The sequence below is a fragment of the Musca autumnalis genome, unplaced genomic scaffold (genome assembly GCF_047663935.1).
Source record: "Musca autumnalis isolate F117 unplaced genomic scaffold, ASM4766393v1 scaffold_2, whole genome shotgun sequence".
Lineage (NCBI taxonomy): Eukaryota > Metazoa > Arthropoda > Insecta > Diptera > Muscidae > Musca > Musca autumnalis.
The window spans coordinates 3,677,980-3,701,505 of NW_027411755.1; the positions used below are offsets into that span (position 1 = coordinate 3,677,980).

General features: G+C 33.8%; 1 protein-coding gene across 2 annotated transcripts in view; it reads left to right on the plus strand.

Moving 5' to 3' along the window:
* Positions 1-23,526, plus strand: part of LOC141393549 (scavenger receptor class B member 1) — a 116,385-nt gene that overhangs the window by 38,790 nt on the left and 54,069 nt on the right. The window contains exon 1 of one of the 2 annotated variants that reach the window (XM_073966638.1): positions 10,798-11,608. The exons of the other annotated variant lie outside the window; for it this stretch is intronic. Coding sequence (XP_073822739.1) covers positions 11,389-11,608 — 220 coding nt within the window. The 5' untranslated portion in view covers positions 10,798-11,388. Of the gene's footprint in view, positions 1-10,797; positions 11,609-23,526 lie in introns of those variants that run through there. 2 annotated transcript variants of the gene reach the window in all.

Genomic DNA, 23,526 nt, shown 5'->3' on the forward strand with positions numbered 1-23,526 from the left:
GTGTGGAGAGGATATTTGTTGTTGATATCAAATGTGAGTAAACTCAAAGTGCAGGTTCATTTAGAATTATTCTAAAAAAAACCAGAATTCATATGGAGTTTTGAGACGCAATCGATTCATGTCAACATTTCAGAAGAGAAGACTTTTGACAAATATTAACATTATTGTAGAGAGAATATGTGCTGGTAAATTTCCACTGGGAAATTTAATTCATTTCCTTTGTAAACAAATAAATAATATATACAAATAACTGTGTAACTGTGCAAAAAAAACAGAATATATTTAAGCTTACATTTCACTGACGTAGGTTCTGAATGTTGTTTTGTCTCATCGGGGAAATATTTTTATATTTGTCCTAAAGAGCAGGTGTTTTCTTTCAGAAATCATCATTTTATGTAAATGTAAACGGTATCATAAAATGTTTTGGTGTTGGTATAACTTCAGTTGTGGTTTCGAGGACATTCTTTCACTTTCTTGTTCCATAAATAATAAATTAAATTAATTATTGTATTACGTAATAAAATATTAACCAAAATAATAAAAATAATTTAATTAATTTAAGTAATACGTTTTTACGGAAACGAATTTAATTTGCAGGAAAAAGGATATGTTATGTCAGAGTCTGTGGTTTCAAAATATATACGTACAGTGGTTCAGAACAAAATAAATACGTAACATTGTTTTATTGTATAAAGGCAAATGTATTGGCTTTCATTCATATATAATATACAAAAAAAATCGAGCAATGTATTGTAGGACATTATTAAGTTTTACTTAATATTTAATATATGGTTAGAATGTTTAATATTTTATAATATAGGAGCGGTATCCTAACTAATACATCAACAAATAATACAATAATTGTTTAAGTGGTATTATTTCAACATATTCGCAAAATTAAAAAACAATTATAAAATTGTCACCATTGGTAGTTGATAGCTATTTATATTAATTTGTAATATTTATTTTCTGATTATTGTTAGATAATCTGTGATAATAAGATTGTAAATATTTTTTAACGTTTTAATAACAAATTGTTGTTGAACAACATAACAATACTATTTAATAATTAATACACTTTTTTAGAAATTCTTAAATGGAATTCAGTGAATTAGTTTCCAGCATGGAATTTTACGGCCGGTAAATATATTTTTTAATAAGCTTGGTTTATACTATGCACTTGTACGATGATTGAGTGTATTATCTCGATTTATTTGATTTATATTGTATGAAAATGACAACTTAAATCCTACTGTTAATCCTAAAACATAATTTTGAGTAAAGCTGAAAATACACCCAACGTTTCAGTAAAGTTGGGCATCATTTCTGATAAAAGGATAAAGAAAAATTCGATCTGTGTTACCCTTGCTCGTTTATTATTTTATTAGAAATGACGTCCAACCATGGCGGAATAAGAAGGTGTTATATCGATAACAATAATCGGGCCATTTACCACACCAAACGTCAAAATAACGCATTACTGTGAATTGCTTGTTTACCTTTTGTATGTAATTTTATTCACAATAATACATTTTGACAACTAATGTGATAATCAGCTGTTTTTGCCGTTGTACCTTTATTATTGTGCCATGCGTCCAACCATGGTGGAATAATAAGGTGTAACGCCAAAAACAGCTGATCTTCATTCCAGTTGTCAAAATGCGTTATTGTGAATAAAATCACATACAAAATGTAAACAAGCAATTCACAGTAATGCATTATCGACGTTTGACATGATTTGATGTAACACCTTCTTATTCCACCATGCGCCCAACTTAACTGAAAAGTTTGACGTGTTTTCGGCTTCAAAGTTTTGCGTCATTTCTGGTAGAAGAATAAATAAAAATTTGAACTTGGTTGCCCTTTGTTTTTTATTCTTCGATCAGAAATGAAGCAAAACTTTACTCAAACGTTGATTGTATTTTTGGCTATAGAGTTTCATGTTATTGTCCAGAAATATACGTACGTTTACACTTACTCAAAGAATGATAAAGGCACCTGAGGACAAGACATTTGTAAACTAATAATGAAGTCTTACGTTATCTTAAAATCAAACATCTTAAGCCTTATTTAACCTTATGTGTAAATAATAAAATTGTAGTATGGATTTTGTTGCTTCAACAATAATTAAATAATAATTTCATTGAAAATTTCCATATGACATCAGTCATCAAGTTTGTATAATAATCTTCTCCATATAGTCCATAAACGTTTAACTAATTACTGAAATATAACATACTTGTTTTAATTAATACTTCACTTCTAATTGAATTAAATTGATATTGGAAAATAATGGATCTAATTTTGTTTGAAATTTGATGGATTATTCAGTAAATTACAGTTGTGGACTAAATAAACAGCATTTCAAAAGCCAATAAATCATTTCAGTTCAATAGACGACAGCAAAAATAATGAAATGAATCTGAATATTGACGAAAAAGCACGTTTTTGAAATAAATGATTGCAATAATAGATTCGTTCATCTAGTATTTTCTTAGGAGAGGATGATAGGTGAATGATCCACAAAAATTGTGTTCTAATCAACTTCTAATCAAATTTGTCAAAATTAGTTCAATTAAAGAAGGCAGTAAAGAATATCCGAAACATGGCTGGCTGACAGATCTTACCGACAAAAATCTAAAACCCAGATGACATATGCGTCTTTATTATTATGTATATCTAAGGCTTTAATTTTAAAGATGATGAAATAAGTTATTGACCGTGCAAACCAACTACGAACTAAATGTACAGAAAAACATTACTCTCTGTAATAGAGGGTAATAAATGAAGTTGAGCCAATGGGGGAATACTCCACTCAAACAATCGAAAATACAGATGAACATGAACTAAACATCCTGACTGATGTCAGTCACTTTAAAGCGCCCACCAGTAATTTTTGCTGTTAAGGCCTGCGTACATAAGCTGCTCTGCCTGATTGCCTTGCTTTCCTGCTTCATTTTTGACATAATAAAAATAAAAGAATAAAGAAGGCCGAGGAAATTTCGAACTGGGTTGCCCTTTTCTTTTTTATTCTTTTATCAGAAGTAAGCAAGGTAAGCAGGCAAGGCAGCTTATGTACGCAGGCCTTAAATCATAGGATTTTTAATGCCTTTGATCCATTATGTCAGGAAGCATGAAGTTGCCCACGAAAAATTTGACATCAATGTAAACAGAAGGACTACGTCCTGTAAACATTTATCATCTACAAAATATTTTGAATTTTTGTGAGTTAAGGCCTAGGTACAAAAACTGCCTCGCCTGATTGCCTTGCATTCCTGCTTCATTTCTGACATAACAAAAATAAAAGAATAAAGAAGGCCGTGGCAATTTCGAACTATGTTGCTCTTTTCTCTTTTATTCTTTTATCAGAAGCAAGCAAGGCAAGCAGGCGAGGCGCTTATGTACTCAGCCCTTTAAGGCCTCGGCACATAAGAAGCATATCATTCTTGCATAAGTCATATCTCGTAAATGACTAAAGACCAAGTTCGACCTAATTCAATTGTGATTCTGAAATCTTTTTATTAGGTCGAACTAGGGATAGGTAATGGAAAGCAATAATCGATTTTTCGACTTTTCGATTTTGGTCTAAAACTAAAAATGCGATTTTTCGGTCTTGCGATTATTTCAGTTGTTTTAAAACTCGACTTTCGACTTTTTCATAACCGCAGAAAATCGATTATAATCGACTATTCGTCGATTTTCGAGTTTTCTTTTGAAACTGTAAAACCGCCAAAAGTGTAAAACCGCCAAGTCCACAATCTATGGGCAAACTCGAAAATCGATCACAAGATAATCGATTATGCGATTTTCCCTCCAGACAAAAGTCGACTACCATTTTTAGATTTTTGACTGCAAAAAGTCGATTAATCGATTAACCGAAAGTCGACTTACCTATCCCTAGGTCGAACTTGGTCTTTAGTCTTTAATCAGACATGACTTAAGCAAGAATGCCATGCTTCTTATGTGTCGAGGCCTTTAGGTACCCAAAGGTATAGATAGACCTTCATGCAACTTGATGGACGATTGGAAGTTACCATGCTTATCAGTCATTTTAGTTAGCGCCTTTAAGGCCTACGTACATAAGCTGCCTCGTCTGGTTCTTATCAGAAGCAAGCAAGGTAAGCAGGCAAGGCAGCTTATGTACTCACCCCTTTAGAGTTTTCATAGGAAGTATCGACTTGCTATCCAAACAATTTGCCGGTGGTGATACAAGCAAGAAGGACAAACTTCTGCAAAAAAATTACCAAACTTTTTTAGAAGATTTTGTTTTCATCTGAAAGGTCACAACTTGAGTTACTTTCAGAATTTTTTTTGTTGGAAAATATTGCACAGTCTTCTGACAAATTGTCGCCTAGGAAACGCTGTTTTACTAAAGCAGTTTGCGATGCTGAATTAACCGATCTGCATATGTTTTTGTGGGATTATTAAGAACCTAATTATTCTATCCTTAAGCGAAACGGAATTAAAAATATCCATTTAAAAAAAATGGCGTACTGTCAAAATCTAAATTTCGTTTTTGAGAAATCCGTCAAGTTTTTTAAGTCTCTCACTTAAGGACAAGCTTTTTATTTGTATGATAAACCCACAAAAGCATATGAAGTTTTCGAGCTACAATGGGCATCGTTTTCAAAAATGCCGTTTCGAGATTTTGTAAAATTTCCAAGTGGTCATAACCCCTTAAGCTGCATTTGTGGGAAAAAATTTGAAAATTGAAACTAATATAATCCATATTAGAACCTGCTCTTTGTCTGGAAGAAATATTACGAGAATCAAATTGTAGACCATATCGGTTGATCTCTTGTAAGTTATTGTGGTCATCATTCGGAACCCGAAGGAGTAGACCAATATGGCCAATCTATGAACGTAAACGCACCAGACACACAGATAAACCCACTGACGGAGGGATATGGCTAAATCGACTCCAAATTGTCTGAAAGGGATTTTATATGGCATTTAATGAACTACATTAGCCACACGACTGAGAGTATAATTGTGGTCAGTAGCTAAAACTTTGTATGCCCCGAGCATGGTTTTATGCCCCCAGGTTGCTATTTTCATGAATATTTTCCAAGAAAACTACCAAACTTTTTTTGGAAAAATTTTTATCTGAATGATCTAAGAAGTGATGAAGTCCGAGAAAAACACGGTTTTACAAAACGTTGCAAAATACATTTAATGTTTGCCCTTCCAAAGCTCATATCTCGGGCAATATTGATCCGATCGACTTGAAAATGTTACCTCATATTTTATGCTATTTGTACTTTATAATAAGCCAAAAAAATTTGTTTAATTTTCTGAAATTTACATGTGGGGGTCCACCCCTTAAAATATGTACATATGTGGCTCCAGTTTGGTTTATGTGATACGAATTGGGAAAAGATTCAAAACTGTCAAAATGCCGACCTGAGAACAGCAACAGGGTGCCTCCTCAAGTCTTCAGTGGACTATCTACATGAGGAGGCAAAGATTCTTCCAGTACAGCAGCACAATGAGATGCTTTCGTTGTAGTACTTGCTTGTGTGTTACCGTGAGACCCATACCAATCACCATCTGGTGGGTAGGCGAGACACATTCAGGCACATCAGAAAGGATATCCATGCTCTAGAGGGAAAGGTCCAACGATACAGGAGAGAAGCCCTAGATCAAAAAGCATTCACACGGATGCAGTTGTTAAGGCCATAAGCAAATATAGTGCGAATAAAATCCTCTGAGTACATCCCCCATCTATCGCAGCTGAGGAGCGTCAGCTGCCATAAAAAACCAGAGTAGCTTTGGCTCAACTACGCTCGGGATATTTTAGTCGCCTAAATTCTACCCAGTATGCGGCATAGGCCCGCAGCTAAGTAAGTAGCCGGTATTCAATCTGTCCACAGATGAAAGTCTCAATTCACATAGGCTTTGGCTGACTTCATAAATGCAACGTTTGTATTGCAAGTGATGACAATCTACATATATGAAGACAAAGTCAATATGTGTGGCAAAACTGATATTGTCAAAAAAGAGACATGTATTTTTTACTACATCCTTCCGAAGCAGCCACTTTCCTGGAACTGGAAATAAACCCAGAGCCAGATTGAACAGAAGAACGAACATACAAACATAATAATAAACACTGTTACAACAACGGCAACCCCTTTAAAGGTTGGGTGTTTTAAGCATTTTGTAGGAAAAGGATTTCGGCTATGTAGCCGGTGACGTAGGGGATGAAAGATACCAAGAACGGTCCTGACCGGCTTTACATGGCAAAGCCCATGATTTATTTTGGTCCCTATTTCATCTCACGTAGACACTGCCTTCAACACCAGTTAAAGGTTGTGAGCTAATATGTGCCTCGCCTTCACCCATAAAAACGTTAAAAACTTGGTTTTGGGCGCCGGCCATAGAAAAAAGCAGCCTACTATGAAAAAACGAAAGAAAGGAAAAACAAACCCCTCTATAGTTGACCACTCCCGCAAACGTTTTAAGGACCGTGATCTGCTAATCCGCACATGGAATGTTCCCACTCTTTATGAAGGGGCAGTTTACGCGCTGCCAGATGTACTTGAAAAGTACAACGCCGATATAACTGCCATACAGGAAATACAATGGATTAGGAAAGACGTCACAATAACACCTAAAGGTGATGCACTGTATTATAGCTGTCATGATACAAAGCATGAGTTTGGTTGCGGTTTTGTAGTTAATCGGAGGTTAAACATTTGGTCTCCTGCTTCACTCCAAAAAATTCTTCAACGAACAGACCAAAGATATATTTTACGAGCGCCTAGAAGAAACATATGACCTTTGTCCTACCCATGACATTAGAATTATTCTAGGCGTTTTTAATGCCAAAATAGGAACGGAGAATATTTTTGGCCCAACAGTCGGGAAATTCAGTCTCCATCGGGAAATTCAGTCTCTCTGACAATGGAATGAGGCTGATAGACTTTGCAGCTGCAAAAAACATGGTAGTTAGCAGTACCAGATTTAATCATCTCGATATTCATAAGGGAACCTGGCTGTCTCCAGATCAAAGAACAAGTAATCAAATTGATCATGTTGTTATAGATGGGAGACATTCATCCAGCGTGTTGGATGTACGATCGTTCTGAGGCGTAAACATTGATTCGGACCACTACTTTATTGCAACAAAGATACGTACCCGTTTAAACGTTGCAAATAAAGCACGAACAGACACAACACGGAAGTTGGACATCGATAGGCTGCAAACACAACAGATAGCCACAGCATATTCCACTCAAATAGCCCAATTGCTTAATGAGAGCACTCCTTGTCCCGATTACATATCAGCAAAAAATATTGCCCCCTCCATGCAAACAGCCGCAAAATCCATAATTGGATACTAGAAACCTCCACCAATGAACCGAAGAGAAAAATGCGCATACAGGGCTACCCTACAATCAGTAGCAACGCACGAGAGAGGTAAAAAAGAGAAATGGAAAAGCGGGAGTGTGAAAAAATCGAGATGTACAGGAGCCAGAATGAAGTCCGAAAATTCTACAAAAAAGCGAAGCATCAAACTGAGGGCTTTGGTACAGGCACATCCTCCTGTAGAGACCAGCAAGGTAATTTGGTAACTGATAACTGAGTTCGTAACCGTAACTGAGATAGTGTGCTCGGAATATGAAAAGAGCATTTCTCCAAACTGCACGTATCCAATAATAACGAAGACAACGAAGATACCACAGATCCAATCCCAGAAGATGGTATTGAATGTATACCGACGGCGGCCAGGCTGAGGTAAAGACAGCAATAAACCGGCTGAAGTATATTAAGGCAGCAGGAAACTATGGCTTACCAGCCGAGCTGTTCAAAACCGGATGCGACACGCTGATAAGGTGTATGCATCAGCTAGTTAATTACACCATCTGGCAGGAAGAACGCATACCCGACGATTGCAACTTGAGCATCCTATATCCAGTCCACAAGAAAGGAGATAATACTGTGTGTTCCAATTACAGGGGCATATAAGATAGTACCTGACATATTGTGTGAGCGACCTAAGCCTATGGTCAATGAAATAATTGGACCCTATCAGTGCGGCTTTAGACCTGACAAATCCACCATTGACCAGATATTTACATTGAGACAAATCCTGAAAAAGACCTAAGAAATGCAGACCGACACCTTACATATTTTTGTCGATTATAAAACAGCATTCGTCAGCCCTAAACGTTCGAAAGTGTTCCAAGCCATGTCTGATTTTGGTATCCCCCCAAAGCTCATACGGCTTTGTAAAATGACATTAACTGACACGGTCCTCGGTTCTCAGTTAAAATAGGAAAGAACCTCTCCGAAGACTTTATCACCAAAAGAGGTTTCAGACAAGGAGACGGCCTTTCGCGTGATCTCATCAACATCCTTTTGGAAAAGGTCATACGAGATGCGAAGGTCAAAAGAAATGGAACAATATACACAAACAGCCATATGTTACTTGCTTATACCGACGAGATTGGCATTATGGGTCAATCAGTAAAGGAAGGAACTGACACCTTTGCAAAAGTCGAAAGGGAATCTGCTAAAGTCGGTCTGACAGTAAACGACGAAAAAACAAGTTGATGGTATCGACGCGTAATATGTCCTGAAATCTCGCACCATCTGTGAATGTTGGTACCTAAAATTTTGAGGTAGTAAAGGACTTCGTCTACCTCGGCACCGCCATAAACACAACAAACAACATCGGTTGTGAAATACGGAGAATAGTGTTGGTCAACAAATGCTACTTTGGGCTAAGTAAGCAGTTTAAGAATAAAGCCACATCTCGTTAAACAAAAGTAACACTTTACAAAACAATGATACTGCCCCCCTTGCTAATGTATTGTTCCGAAGCATGGGTACTTGCGCAAGCAGATAAGGCAGTGCATGGTGTGTTTGAGAGAAAAAATCTTCGAAAGATCTACGGGCCAATCTGCATTGACGGCGACAACGACATCACTATAGTAGAGTTGGGCAATCTAGTTCCCGGAGCGGATCGATCCTTCTAGGTTCTTTTCCCAAAAGGAACTAGTTCCTTAATATAGTTCCATAGTTTCAAATAGTTCCGAGACCGATATAGTTTAACAAATCTTTCTCTTTCATCGTTCTTTTCGTTCCAAATAGTTCCGAGACCGAAATAGTTCAACGAATCTTCCTCTTTCGTCGTTCTTTTTGTTTCCTTTGGTTCAAATAGTTCCGAGACCGAAATGTTTTCATGGTTTGGTGGATGAATGACATAAAAATAAATAAATTGAAGCGAAAAAAACAACAAAGACGAATGATCGACGTAGGCTTTAAATTGAAGGAACGAGAAGAACGAAAGGAACTATATAAATGCAAGAGCCGGATATAGTTCCTTGTCCGAAATAGTTCCTTGGAACTAGTTCGTTCCGGAACTGCACAACTCTACAATATAGTTGAACGAATCGAGATACAACGATTGCGATGGCTAGGCCATATCATAAAAATGAGTGATGATGAACCCGCTAAAAAGGCGTATAAATACGGACCGCATGGAGGTTCACGCAGATCTGGAAGGCCAATGCTTCGATACATCAGAAAGCTACATATCCAAGATTGGGTAAGTACAGCAGCAAACAGCAGCAAACATGTCTTTTTTACTGCATTGCACACATTGCTTTACCTTGTTTACTTTTTGGAAAATTCGGCTTTTATTAAAAAAAATTTATTGTATTATGCATAAAGGCCTCTGCACATACGGGGCGTTGAGCGTCGCGTTACAACAACCAAAACTTCAAGAACAAGCTTGGCATCACTTACACATTTTTCATGTGGTTGTTGTTTTCAACGCGCAACGCGTCACACAACGGATTGTATGTATTTGGCCCTTAAGGCAGGGATAGGCGATGTGCGCTTACTGAGAGCAAGTGAGCATACATTTCAATGCATTTTACATTGAAGTTTTCGCTCACTTGCTCTCAGTAAGCGCACATCGCCTATCCCTGCTTTAAGAGTACCAAAGAAATGTAAATTGTAGTGGAGCATAAGTGGTGACACTGCACAAACTTGACAATTACTGCGCAACGTGACGCGCCTTGTTGCATTTATGAAGTCAAGACGATGTCACGAGACGAATCATGTTGCATTTATGAAGTCAGCCTTTGTTAGCATCTGGGATTATATTCAAATTGGCAAGGTTAAATTGTGATTTGAATGGGTCAACAGTTTGATAAAAATTATTGATATTTTTAAGATTTTCTGATTATTGGGAAATTCCTAAAAAACAATTTTTTAAAATATTCAATTCAAATTGCGCACAAATACCCTGGCTTACTTATTTTATTAATTATTATTTGATTTATTTTATTTTAAGTGCGTCCAAAAAAATTGATTTATATTATTAATTTGCGTCATTTGAAAGGTGGAATATCACTTGGAATTATTTTAATAAATTAAACAAAACAATTACCAATACTTGGTAAAAATTCCATAACAAATAACTGTAAACCAGGTTTGTTGTTATAAAAAACCACAAGTCGCAAATCTTCAATTTGACAAATGGAGTGACTCATATGGATATCCGGTATTTTTATTGCACTTGTCTAGATTTTCCAAACGCAAGAGTGCGTTGTGCGACTCTTGTGTGTGAGTGTGCGTGAGGAAAGGAAAGATGTTACGCTGTTATCAGTTGGTGTTTGTTGCGGTTTCTAAGCCAAGAATCTTTTACGATTTTGAAAAATTATCTTATCAAGTGTGTATTGGATGGAGAACACACACATGTATTGTTTGCTCGCTTAAGCCCAGTGTGAATTTAACACATGTATTGTGTGTATAAAATACGTTGTTGATCTCGATTGAGCTGTTGTCTGTCATGCAGTTGTTGCTGCTAATCGCCGTAGTGCTTGCTGTCTCCATTGAATATTGAATTGTGTGTGTGAGAAATGTTTCGCTGCCGCAGTTGACGTTTTGTTTTGAAGTCTGACTTCAAGTTTAAGATAAAGATGAATAAAAATCTTACTTGGTCAGTTGGGGTTACTTCTAGGGGTTCATTCATTAGCGAGCAACGCTAACGAAAACACGAAATAACGGTTGAATTTAAATATAAATAAAATTTAATGTTCATTTTTAAAAGAGTATAAAATTAATAAATAAGAAATATATTAACAATAATAGAAATAAAAATAAGCACAATAAATCTGTCAAACACAAAAGTCATCGTATAAAATAAATAAAAACATCTCAAGAAGAATACAAAAATTAAAAAAAATTCTTAAGAATTCAAAACGTGTACGCGGAACGCGTTTTTTAGTAAAGAATTGAAAATTGAACTAAATATCCAATTACAAACAAAAAGCATTATCTTTTTTTTATTATCATTAACATTAATCTACAAGTTTCTTTTGTGCACTTTTGGCATTTGTGTAAAGAAGAGAAGTGTTTTTTTATGTTAAAATGAAAGAATTCGCAAAATATTTGGCTCGCCGCTACAGTGTCGTTAATGCTGAAGATGTAGATGCAGTGTCAAATAATCAACATAATCAGTTGGATAATGCTTGCAGTCAAGGTGATAAACGTAAAAGTCTAAGAGCAACACGTTCTGTTAATGCTTCCGGCATTCTAAATTCATTTTTCAATGAGCGAAGCAGCAACAAAAATGCCCGATCACCAAAATGTAAGTGAAAGAATAAAAAAAAAACAATTCTAATCAGTGTCCACAAAAGAAAAGAAAGTGAAAATGTGATTTGAAAGAACAATAACAATATAAATAGTTATATACGAATGCAACACAAAAAGAAAAAAGTTTTAAAACATATCAACATTTATTTAAGTGGACAATCTTTTTTTTTTTTTTTGAATAGAAAAAGTTGATTTTCCAATTAGAACAGTGAATGTTTATGTAGTTCAGTAGAACAATTCCGCATGGAAGAGAAGAAAAACAAAAACAGTAACAATTTATTTTCAAAACATGACCTCGTTATACAAACTTTTGCTGACATTTTACAAAACAAAACAACGTGACATTTTTGGAAATCTAAATGAAACCCCCAATCGTCTACTAAGTGTGAATTGAACTTGTCGTGCTTAAATAGCTTTTGTTTACTGAAAGTTTTTGTTAAGGTTTTTCCTCAACTCTTGGGAATATAATTCATAAAAAAAGTATTTGAACTTTGTTTTGTTAAAAAGAAAACAAACATAATAGTAAGTTTATATATAACCGGATTTAGCAAACCCACTGTTTTTCAATTCATTGCTTAAATTTCAAATAAATCCTCATAATGAAGGTTAACCCTGCAGAAATCTATAATCTTCAAAATGTGGTTAGTCGAGAAAGAATGTCTTTTTCTAAACATGATAAAAGCAATTTGTGAATATGTCTCAAAATTTAAATAATTGAAATATTTTTGATACGAACATCTAACCTTAAAGATGCAAAATCAAGGACAAAAATATTCGGAGGCAAAAATCGAAGAACAAAGGCCAATTTATTGAATGATTCAAAGCAATAATGCAGCAATCTTATTCGCAGAGAAAAGTTTTAACATTTATTTCGATTTTATAAATTTTATGACAAATTATATTCAAGATGTATTGGGCATGTCCAAGATGAGAAGATTAACGGAAATTCTTAAATGTTCTCTATTTTTCAGTAGAATAGATTATCTGGCAGAATATATCGTACAAGAATAGGGAATGTGATGAGGATGTTTGTGCGACTTCTAAAATTTAATGTCCTCAATAAAAAAAATTTGTTGGTTTCTATTAGGTATTTAAAACAAAAAAAATATGGACTTGAACAGAATAGCAGAAATGAACTCACAAATTCGAAGTTGAATTTAAACTTTCATTTATTTAATACGCAGTTTATATCATATCTAACGATGTTTTGATTTCATCAAAACAAGATTTTATAGAATTTAAATACCAGCATGTTTTAAAGATTGTTCTAAAATTTAATATGAGTCCAATCTATTGTATACATTATAATAAGTCCATTCAAGTTGTTAAACAATAATAACAAAAAAATATAATACATTCTCTTGAATTTCGCATCTTTTGAATAGAGGAAAACAAATGGAAAAAGAAGAAAAAGGAGGTCTTAGAAGAATATGTTATGTCCAAGTCCACATCCGAAAAACACACCTTTCATGCCAATTTAGAAAATAAAATCATAATGTACATAAATCCAATATAATAGTCCATCCATTTTACCAATCCATTGCTGTTCCAAGATATAAATTTCATCTTGAAAGAGAATAATAATTTGAAACATTTCTTTCTCATCAAAATTGTAATATTATAATTTCCAATGTTCATTGACCCTTTACAATAAGGAGATTTGTGTTGGAACTTTTGTCGGCACAGTTTAAATATCAAATTTTATATATCAAAATATTTGCATATTTATTTGAAATAGAAAATATAACGTTTTACTTTAAATTAACATAATTTAAACAGCCATATAAAATAATGATCACGCATGGACTCCATCGTAAAATGTGATTGTTTAATTGCCATCGAAACTAGATTTTTTGGTGAAATTTTAACACGTTTTAATGGAAATTCCGTAATAGATCTATTATATGAAACACGAGGAGTGATTGATTGATTTCAATTATCATCAACTGTTAAGTTTAAAGTTGAAATGTCATTAAAACTCCAAATTTCAAAAGGGTTCTATGCCAATCCGGTTTTTGACAACAAATTCTTGCAGTTTTTATTGAAATCATTAGGTGCTGATTTTTTTTATCGTAAAGATTGAACAAAAAAAATCGAACAATAATATAGTTCCAACATTCATTTGTCATTCAACTAAACTAAACGAACAAAAGTACAAGATGAGCAAAAGGAACGAGTTCCTTTCATTTATCGGAATTGTTCCTTTGAACTAGTTCGTTCCGTAACTACACAACTCTAACTTCATTTTAATAAGTCCGTGTTTAGACACACGGGAAAGTAAATTCAGTTTTTAGGCAATAGGGGGTAGGAAAGAGTATTGAGGAGCTCTTTCCTCTCCGCTCTCTCCCAAAAACTCAATTTACTTTCCCGAGAAATTTGTGTGTCTAAACACAGACTAAGACAAACATAAAATTCCACTTGAGGTTCAAAACGCGGTTTCTTCATGGCACAAGCTTTGTTCCTTTACTTTTTAATGGTAAAAGTGATAAAAGAGAAAACTCTCGAAATTGCTTTCTCATGACCAGTTTTACCAGAAAAGTAAAGGAACGGAAGGATGGTAGATCCGGTGACAATGTCAAAAAGAAACAACCAAATTCAATTTTCTTTTCTTATTTCACTGTTTTTAATTTTGTTTGGTCAGCGTTCGCTTTTTCTTTTGTTTTTGTTAATTTTTTTCATAGTTGCCAAATAATCGCCAAACAAATGTTGAAAAATCAGTTTAACCATTTTATGCTCGAAGAAATTTGTCTGGTAGCCTGTGGTAGAAGAGAAAGTCATTTTTTTTTTTTGGGTTCAGGAACACTTTGCACTTTTGCAACTACAATAGTACAGGTACTACACCAAAAACAGCTGATTACTGTTCTAGTTGTCAAAATGCATTATTGTGAATAAAGTCACATACAAAACATAAACAAGAAATTCACAGTAATGTGTTATTGTGACTAATTTTGAGCAACTGATGTAACAACTTTATATTCCATGGTTCTCTTCAACCAATAGAAAGTGTTGCCATCGTCTTAGCGTTTTATGTCACTATGAACTTATAAATCTGTCAAACTAGAAAACATAATACGATTGATGAATGCAAAAAGCCTTTGGTAGAATAGGTGTGTATTGAAAGTGATTTTAGAGACAGGCTCTGGATTGACTTGGAAGGAAAGAGTTTCACATTACTTCGCAAATGCAAATATGGAATAATGTTACAAATGTGTGGTTCATTAAAGAACTAGTTCAAAGAAACAATTCCTTGAAATGAACGAAGGGAACCATATTCAGTCCTTTCGTGTATATTGTTCATTATGCTTGGTTTACATTTACGAAACCCGCTCGATTTCAACTGTCAATTCCTTTGTGTATACGTCAAATGAAAACTCATCTGAAATCCATTGGATTTCATTTGACGTTTAAGCAATGGAATTGACAGTTGAAATCGAGTGGATTTCGCAAGTGTAAACCAAGCATTAGCTCCTCTCGTTTATATAGCTCATCTTGTTTATTAAGTTGAACGAGTGAATAAAGTTCTTCCAGGCGTTAAATGGTTTTTGCTCTATTTTCCTCTAAAAATGAGACGCATTTCGTCTATTTTCTTATTTTGTTAGTGAATTTAAAAATCTTCTTTCAATCGTAGTATTTTTTCTAGATTTATATTAATTAAAAAGAATATATTATTTTCAAATAAAAAATATTTTGTCAATATTACTCAGAAAGTGGATGATGAGAAGAGGAAGCGATAGAAAATTATACACTGAAATGTAATATTGAACGAAAATGAGCAAACGAACAAAATGAATGACCTGGTTCCTTTTGGTGAACGGAATGACAAAGATCGATAAAGGTTTCCCTACTCTATCTTTGTGTAGCCACTCACATCTAATATGCGTTATGAGTTGCTTCAAACCACCAGCGAAACGATCGTAGCACCCAGGTTTGATGTGTGGATCTGTGCTGGATATATTTTTTTCAATACATGGCCTGTTCCCGTATTTTATAAAGTGGTAAAAGTCGTAAAAGTTGTAAAAGTCGTAAACGATTTTCATATAAATTTTGTGCACGGGAACGCAAAATGTGTAAAAGTGGTAAAAATTGTAAAAACTTTTTGGTTCTGGAACAGAGCTACAATGTGTTTGATTTGTGTTGTTCTAGAAATTTATAGTTCAAGGAACTATTCTTGGGAATAAACTACTGCTACTCTGCTATTGTTTCCCCTCTCGTTAGTTCCGCCCATATAAATTAGAAATTTTGGCATACCCTTTTTAAAGAAATCCTCAAGAATTACACAACATTCTTGGTGCCAAAAAAAGTTGTTCGATTGAACGAATAATTAAATTAAATCCATTTATACATTACAGCTTTTTGCATGGCCAACTCCATTGTTTGACGTATAGGGAGTTGACAATTTAAATCCACTGGATTTACTAAATCCAGTAGAATGTTGAAGAACTATAACTTCAGGAAAGTGTGAACTAAAAAGAATAATGAAGGAACTAGTTCCATTTTCTAACCGTAGTGACTATCTGTAAAGTCTATATCAAGTGAGCCTGTAGTAATAATTACCATGGGAAATAATAACCATTGCCATTGAGATTTGACTTTACAGCATGGACATAAAATGCAATAAAACCTCAAGCGGGCTTTAACCTTCACTATTTATTATTTCCTGAATGCTTGTAGTGCTCTGATTTTATTAGTGTAAAAATAATCTTAAAAACTAAGTAGTACAATATGACGCATTCTAACTTAAACAAGTGTGTAAGATAGAGTGCGCACAAATATGTACGAACGCATTTGCCATACAATAATCAGCATAGATTATATCTAGTAATCTAACTCGAACATATTACTTGTGGCAAGGGAAGGTCTCATTTGATTTAAACGATCTCCTACAAGAAGACGGTCTTCCTACCACATGTTCATCATTCTCAAGTGGACTGTATTTTATAAAAATAGATCCCTTTTAACTAAATATCTGTCTCCCCTATACATGCAAACCACATCAAGAAATTAACTATCTATAATTGAAAATTATCCTGTTCGCTACATGAACATTATTTCTTAAAAAGAGTTTGTCCTAGAACAGGGTGTAGGGATAAAGTTACCAATAAGCAAACGTTGCATCTAAAAACCATACAAATCGTAAAAATATTTCAACAGCTTTTCAAGTGTCCACACGGCCGAAAACTGGGCACCGTTAATCAATTCATTTATTCTTAACCTACCTTATTACAGTTTAAACGTTTCATTAACTTTTATTTCAATTTACCCATATTTTTAATTTTTGTTTACTTTAATGTTTATTTTGTTTTTGTTTTTATTTTTTTGGTTCGTTTGTAAAGTCAAGTTCATGGTTTAAACATTCAATTTTATTTTCAACAACAGAAAAACGGTTAACATTTTTTCCAGTTACAAGCAGAGATGGAAATTTACAATTCTTAAAATAAATACCGGAAAATAATCTCAAACATACAAATAAAGAATTTAAAAATCGAAAAAATTAAAAAATAGATTTAATTTTTTTGAGTAGTGTGAATATAAAGTTTTGAAAAAAAATTTAGTGTGATGGTTTTGAGTATTTTCGTAATTATAGGATTATATAATTTATATTAAATATGCATATGCACTCTGATAAGATTCACATAAATATGTAATAAAATGTAATTGTAATAAATTGGCCTGATGGCTTGGAAGTATTGTAAAGTTGATTAGTAAATAAATAATTTATTCCTGATGGACTAAATCAGGATACTTTGAAAAAGTTGTTGACTCCAGTAGGCCTATTATGTAACTTTTAACAACTATCGATATTGTTAAAATTTCTTTGTTTTTGTAACAACTACAAAACAAACAAATGAAATTGTTGTAAAATAAACAATGAGTAAAGTTGTTAAAAAGTTACTGAATAGGGGGGCTGTATAGGAATTCTGTAACTTTAATCGATTGAAAAGTTGTTAAAATTTCTTTTGTTTTTGTAGCAACTACAAAACAAACAAATGAAATTGTTGTAAAATAAACAATGAGTAAAGTTGTTAAAAAGTTACAGAATTGGCCTACTGGTGTTTTAGAATAATGTATAACAGTGGATTTAGATTTCTTTATAAGCAATAATAGTATGTTTACATTTACGAAATCCACTCGATTTTAAGTGTCAAATTCATTGCATAAACGTCAAATGAAATCCAGTGGATTTCAGATGAATCATCATTTGACGTATACGCAAAGGAATTGCCAGTTGAAATCAAGTGGATTTCGTAAATGTAAACCTAGCATTAGACTATAAATGAATGGTATCTTACGACAAAACTTTTATCTCGAAACTAATAGAGTAAATACCCCCCCTTTTACAAAGAAAATTGTAATTACAAAAATTATTCATATTTCCACCACTACCAACCTATTACAACATTTTCCATCTCTGCAACACCCCGAAGCTGTGAATGTTTCGCTATAACCTACAACAGAACCAAAAATCTTAGAGCTTCTACTCCGAAAACAAAGAATGCACAAGACATGATTGAATTACAATCAAGTGCCACTAATCGATAAATTTATTTTATTTTTTGCGTGGTCTTTGTTGAAACTTGTTTTCTTCATTAGCTGAACAGCGCAGAGTTATAGACAAGTGTAGCTGCTGCTACAAATGCGTTGTCCATGGTTCGTTTGTTTGGTCAGTAACACTCTAAACACGTTTTGACCCTCCCTCCAAGACGCAGTTCCAAAACAAAATTGGAAAAGAGACAAATATAAAACGAACTAGCGATTTTTCTAGAATTTGATAGGTTCAAGTTTCATAGCTATCTGCGCAACGATTTCTCTTAATAATCTTTAATTTTGTGTTATTGGCAACATTCTCGATTCATTTTCATTTATTTAATCTTTCAACATTCTTTTTGCATCTGAAAAAAAAAACATACAGACAGACTGACAAAATAGTTAAGTAAGTGTTTCTACATCAGTTTTTTCGAGAAACAAATCGATTTTGTTTGGAACCACAAACGTCAGAATGGTCATTCGGTTGTTAATTTTTTGTAAGACAAGAAACAGTAAAAGAAACCCGCAAGAAACGAAACGTCTAGATTGCAAATTTTGTTGACCACAACAAAAGAGGTCCAAAGACACATTGGCTAATGTGTACTGACAGTAATTTTGGGGCCTATGTGTCAGCAGCAGCAGCAATTGCTGCTGGTGTTGGGTACACACGAATCTATGTATGTATAACTTAATTTGTTATTAAAAAAAACCTTAAAAGGGTTTTTCAGAAATTTACTCCTTGTCACCACTCACTCAACACCTTCGTGGTGGCGGTGACTACTGACTGACTATTAGATATTATAAAAATAAACTGAAAAGTCATAATTTTAGAAAACACACATGTTCGAATGTAGCTTGTTTGTAGATTTTGTAATAGGTTTATTATGGGCAGCAATTGCCGCAGCAGTAAGAAGCTGTAAAAATGTTGTTGCAAACATTAATTGCACATTTGCTGGGAATAAAAATATAAAGCTCAATTGTGATGTTATCATCATCAGCAGCATCGTTGGTTTAATGGAATTTCGAAAGCCAGCGAGTTTTAATGGACCCCTTCGAAATAAAAATCGAACTAAAGAGTTTTTTGATTTTTGTGATGATTATAAAAAGTTTTTAAAAATTAAATTCATCAATTTAGAATGATAAGCGCTAAACGCTAACGTGAACTATGGACAAGATTGCCCAACTCTACTACACACGTATACCATGATTAACACAATATAAATCCACTGGATTTGCTAAATCAAGCATAGTCTAAATGCACTGTTAGAATGTAACAGTTAGGCAACTGGTTCAGATGAAAAGAGCGTAAGAACTACAGATGTCCATCAAATTTTTACTCATTTATCTAAAAAAATAAACGAACAATTAGCAACCTAGTTCAGAGGGCAGAGTGAATAAATCGTTTAAATAAGAACGTCTCATTAGCCACTCGTGAATGGTGAATTTAACGATGAATTTCAAATGTTTTGTTTGTTACGTTTTTGGCTAAACATAGAAATAGTGCAATATTTGTGAAAATTGTAGTGGCGGGAAAGTAAAAGTAACCCCAATGCTCCAGCCTGAATGCTAGAGTTGGGGAATCTAGTTCCTGGAGCGGATCGATCATTCTAGTTATTTTCCCAAAAGGAACGAGTTCCTTAAAGTAGTTCCATAGTTCCAAATAATTGCGAGATCGATATAGTTCAACGAGTATTTCTCTTTCATCGTTCTTTTCATTGCAAATAGTTCCGAGACCAAAATAGTTCAACGAATCTTTCTCTCTTATCGTTCTTTTCGTTCCAAATAGTGCTGAGACCGAAATAGTTCAACGAATCTTTCTCTTTCGTCGTTCTTTTTGTTCTTTTTTTGTTCCGAGTTCCGAGACCGAAATGTTTTCATTGTTTGGTGGATGAATTGACATAAAAATAATTAAATTGCAGCGAGCAAACAGCAACAACGAAAGATCGACGTAGACGTTAAATCGAAGGAACGAGAAAAACGAAAGGAACTATATGAACTAAAGGAACGCAATAGTTCCTTGTCCGGAATAGTTCGTTCCGGAACTACACAACTCTACTGAATGCAGTAACTGTTGTGTCATTGGGAAACTTACCACGTATACTCGTAGAGTTACACTTCGATAACTTCGGTACAATTTCAATGTTTAGCATTTAGTGAATAGACTACCAAAACTTAATCGACTTGATTAATGTTTAATATTTTCTCATAAAAAGCTTATATCGTTTTACATTTTTCATTGTCACCTATTACAGATCCGATGCTTGAGAAAAACTGTATATCTACGAATATATACATCAAACATACGAGTACTGTATGACATTGGATCTGTTGTTTGTAAAGTAATCGGGTATTCCTGTGCTAAGACCAACTTATAATACAAATATTTAAAATATTTTATATCAATAATAATGTGTGGTGCCATTCGATTTGACATTATGCCGAAGTGACGCCTCCAGCTGATAATAAGCTTGTTGATATTAACAAATAATTATGTATATTAGGTTGTAGTGAAGAGGAAGATGTTCTTGTTTTTGCCTATAATTGGTAAGTCCCGGTCCACACTAGAGTGATTTCATTGAACAAATTGCATGAAATAATGCGTCTCTAGATCGACTCCCATAGTAGAGTAAAATCATAAAATTGCTGTAGTGGGGAATTCGATTTATGAACACCTAATTTCATGAAATTTTGTAATGAAATTCACGCTAGTGTGGACCGGGACTTATGCATAACTAATTCAATGATTTATTATTAGGATATTCTTGATTTAGCAAATCCAGTGGATTTTAGTTGTAATTTTTCACTGAGAGGATCGATCTTCCTCGTACCCTCATTTCTCTTACGCCAGTTGTTGGATGAGAATGGGAATAAAGGTGTTCCTTCATCTCCTCTCTCTCTCTCGCAAAAAGTCAAAAATTGCTCATGAAATATTTCAACGGCTGGCCTAAGAGTTGGTCAAAAGAATTAGTTCATTAATCTCGTTCCTGCGTTCCATTTAGTATAATTCACCAGGTCCTTTAAGTTCAATCGGGTTGAGAGTTGGTAAATTTCTTACACTGAGGGAATCAATCATTTTCATTCCGTTCACCAAAAGGAACCACGTTGTTCATTTCGTTCGTTCGCTCATTTTCGTTCAATATTACATCTCAGTCTCTTATTTTCTTGTGAATATTGTTCATGCATCCTCTTCTCATCATCAGTAGTCAATAAAAGCTGTGTTCCTTTACATACCTGAGGTTACCATTTTTAACCTGCAAAGCGTTCCTTAACCCCAAAAATTGGCAAAACTGGCCGCAATTTTTAAGAGAGTGAGAGAGGAGAGAGATCACATGTGCATTTCTCTTCTACCACAGACTACCAGCAAAAGTTCTGCAGGTAAAAAATGGAAGAAATGATTTTTCGACTTTTGTTTGACGATTATTTCACAATGAAGAAAAAAAATGGACGGAAAACAGAAGAAAACGCCGAAAGCTGACAAAACTAAATTAAAAACTGTGAAATAAAAGGCGAAAATTGATTTTTTATGTTTCTTTTTGGCATTGCTACCAGATCTACCATTTTTCCGCTCCTTTACTTTTCTGGTAAAAATGTTCATGAGAGAGCAATTTTGAGAAATTTTGACACTTTTCTCTTTTCCACTTTAAAAACGAAAGGAACAAAGATAAACTTTTATTAGTATTAATAAGAAAATAAATGTTTCGTATATTCACTTTCGTTCTATATTATATTTCAGTCTATCAATTTGATATGAATATCGTTTTTTTAATGTAGGAGGGAGATAGACTGAAAACTAAAGTAAAATGATCTATAGGAACTATAATCCCTCGGTCAACCTTATAACCTGGATGTGTTTTATAAACGAGCGGAGCTAAATGAACGAGATACTCTAAACGAACGTAATGAACGAATGAGATGGATATGGTTCCGTCTATTCACTTAGCAGAATCGTTTCTTTGAACTAGTTAGTTCATAACCGACACAACGACACAACCATGGTGGAATAAGAAGGTGTTACATCAAATCATGTCAAACGTCAAATTTGCTCACAATAATGCATTACTGTGAATTGCTTGTTTATATTAGCTCTGTTCCTTTACGTGCAAGAATCTTCAAGTTTTACCACTTTTTACTCGAAAAGCGTTCCTTTACTTCATACACCATACAATTCATATGGGAGCAGTTTACAACTTTTGCCGGTTTTACCACTTTCAAAAGTAAAGGAACAGACCAATTTTGTATGTGATTTTATTCACAATAACGCGTTTTGACAACTTCATACCGATCAGCTGTTTCTGGCGTTACACCTTATTATTCCACCATGGACTCAACAACCAAGGTCTATTTAACAGTACAACAACATCAAAAATATTCTTTAAGCTGTCGAAATGTTTGTTTACGTTTTCATACAATAAATTCACAATAACAACAAATTTGATAGAATGAAATCAATCACCTGGTCTACTAGTAACCTGTTTAAATCCTTGATGACGCATAGTTTCACGATTTCAGTTGATGCTTAATAGAAGTGTTTATTGTTTTGTTTGTTTTGGAAAAGTTTATTGTCCAGTACATAAACCTGTCTATTGGCTTTTCCGCATATTTACATGCAAATTAGAAGAACTCATATCAATATTTATAGATCTCTGATCTTTTAATCTTTATATGAATTAGGCATGGGAAATGTTTGCACTTGTACCTGTTGGCAGTAAATTTTAATTACAATAATGATTAATAATACATTTACATTGTAATGGATTTTCTAAAAATAAACTGTACAACCTAATGTTCATTGGATGGATTATAAAAAATATAGAAATGTTGGTATTTTCAAAGACTAAACTGTCATGATTAAAGCGTATGCAGCAGACAGAAAAAGTGATTACAACAATTCTTAATGACTTGTGCGAAAAAACACGATTAAGTCACGTTTTTGCAACGTAAGTCTTGGCACACAGTAGGCGGTTTGACAGTAAATGCGATTAAAATTGTAATAAAATATGAAGAAAATATGACACCACCACTAGTGATGCAAAAAGGTAAAGTGAAGAGAAATGAAAAAAGTAAAGATTTGCATGTTCATACATATGTACCATAAAATGTGCGTATTCATTTAGTTAGTTATAATAATACCAGTTACACTAATAATAATTAGTTAATAAATATTTATAAAATGCAAATATAATGTTAAGTTGAAAATACAAATTACCGAGACGAAGATAAATAAAGTAAATGTTTCAAATGGACAGAAATAAATTTGCAGCAAAATCTTCTTCACCAATTATTTATTAATGAGTTTAAATGGGAAATAATTAGAATCTAGATTTTTTTATGTGATAAATTGCGTTTCTGACAACACGATTTATTAAAATTAAAAACAAAATGGTTGCC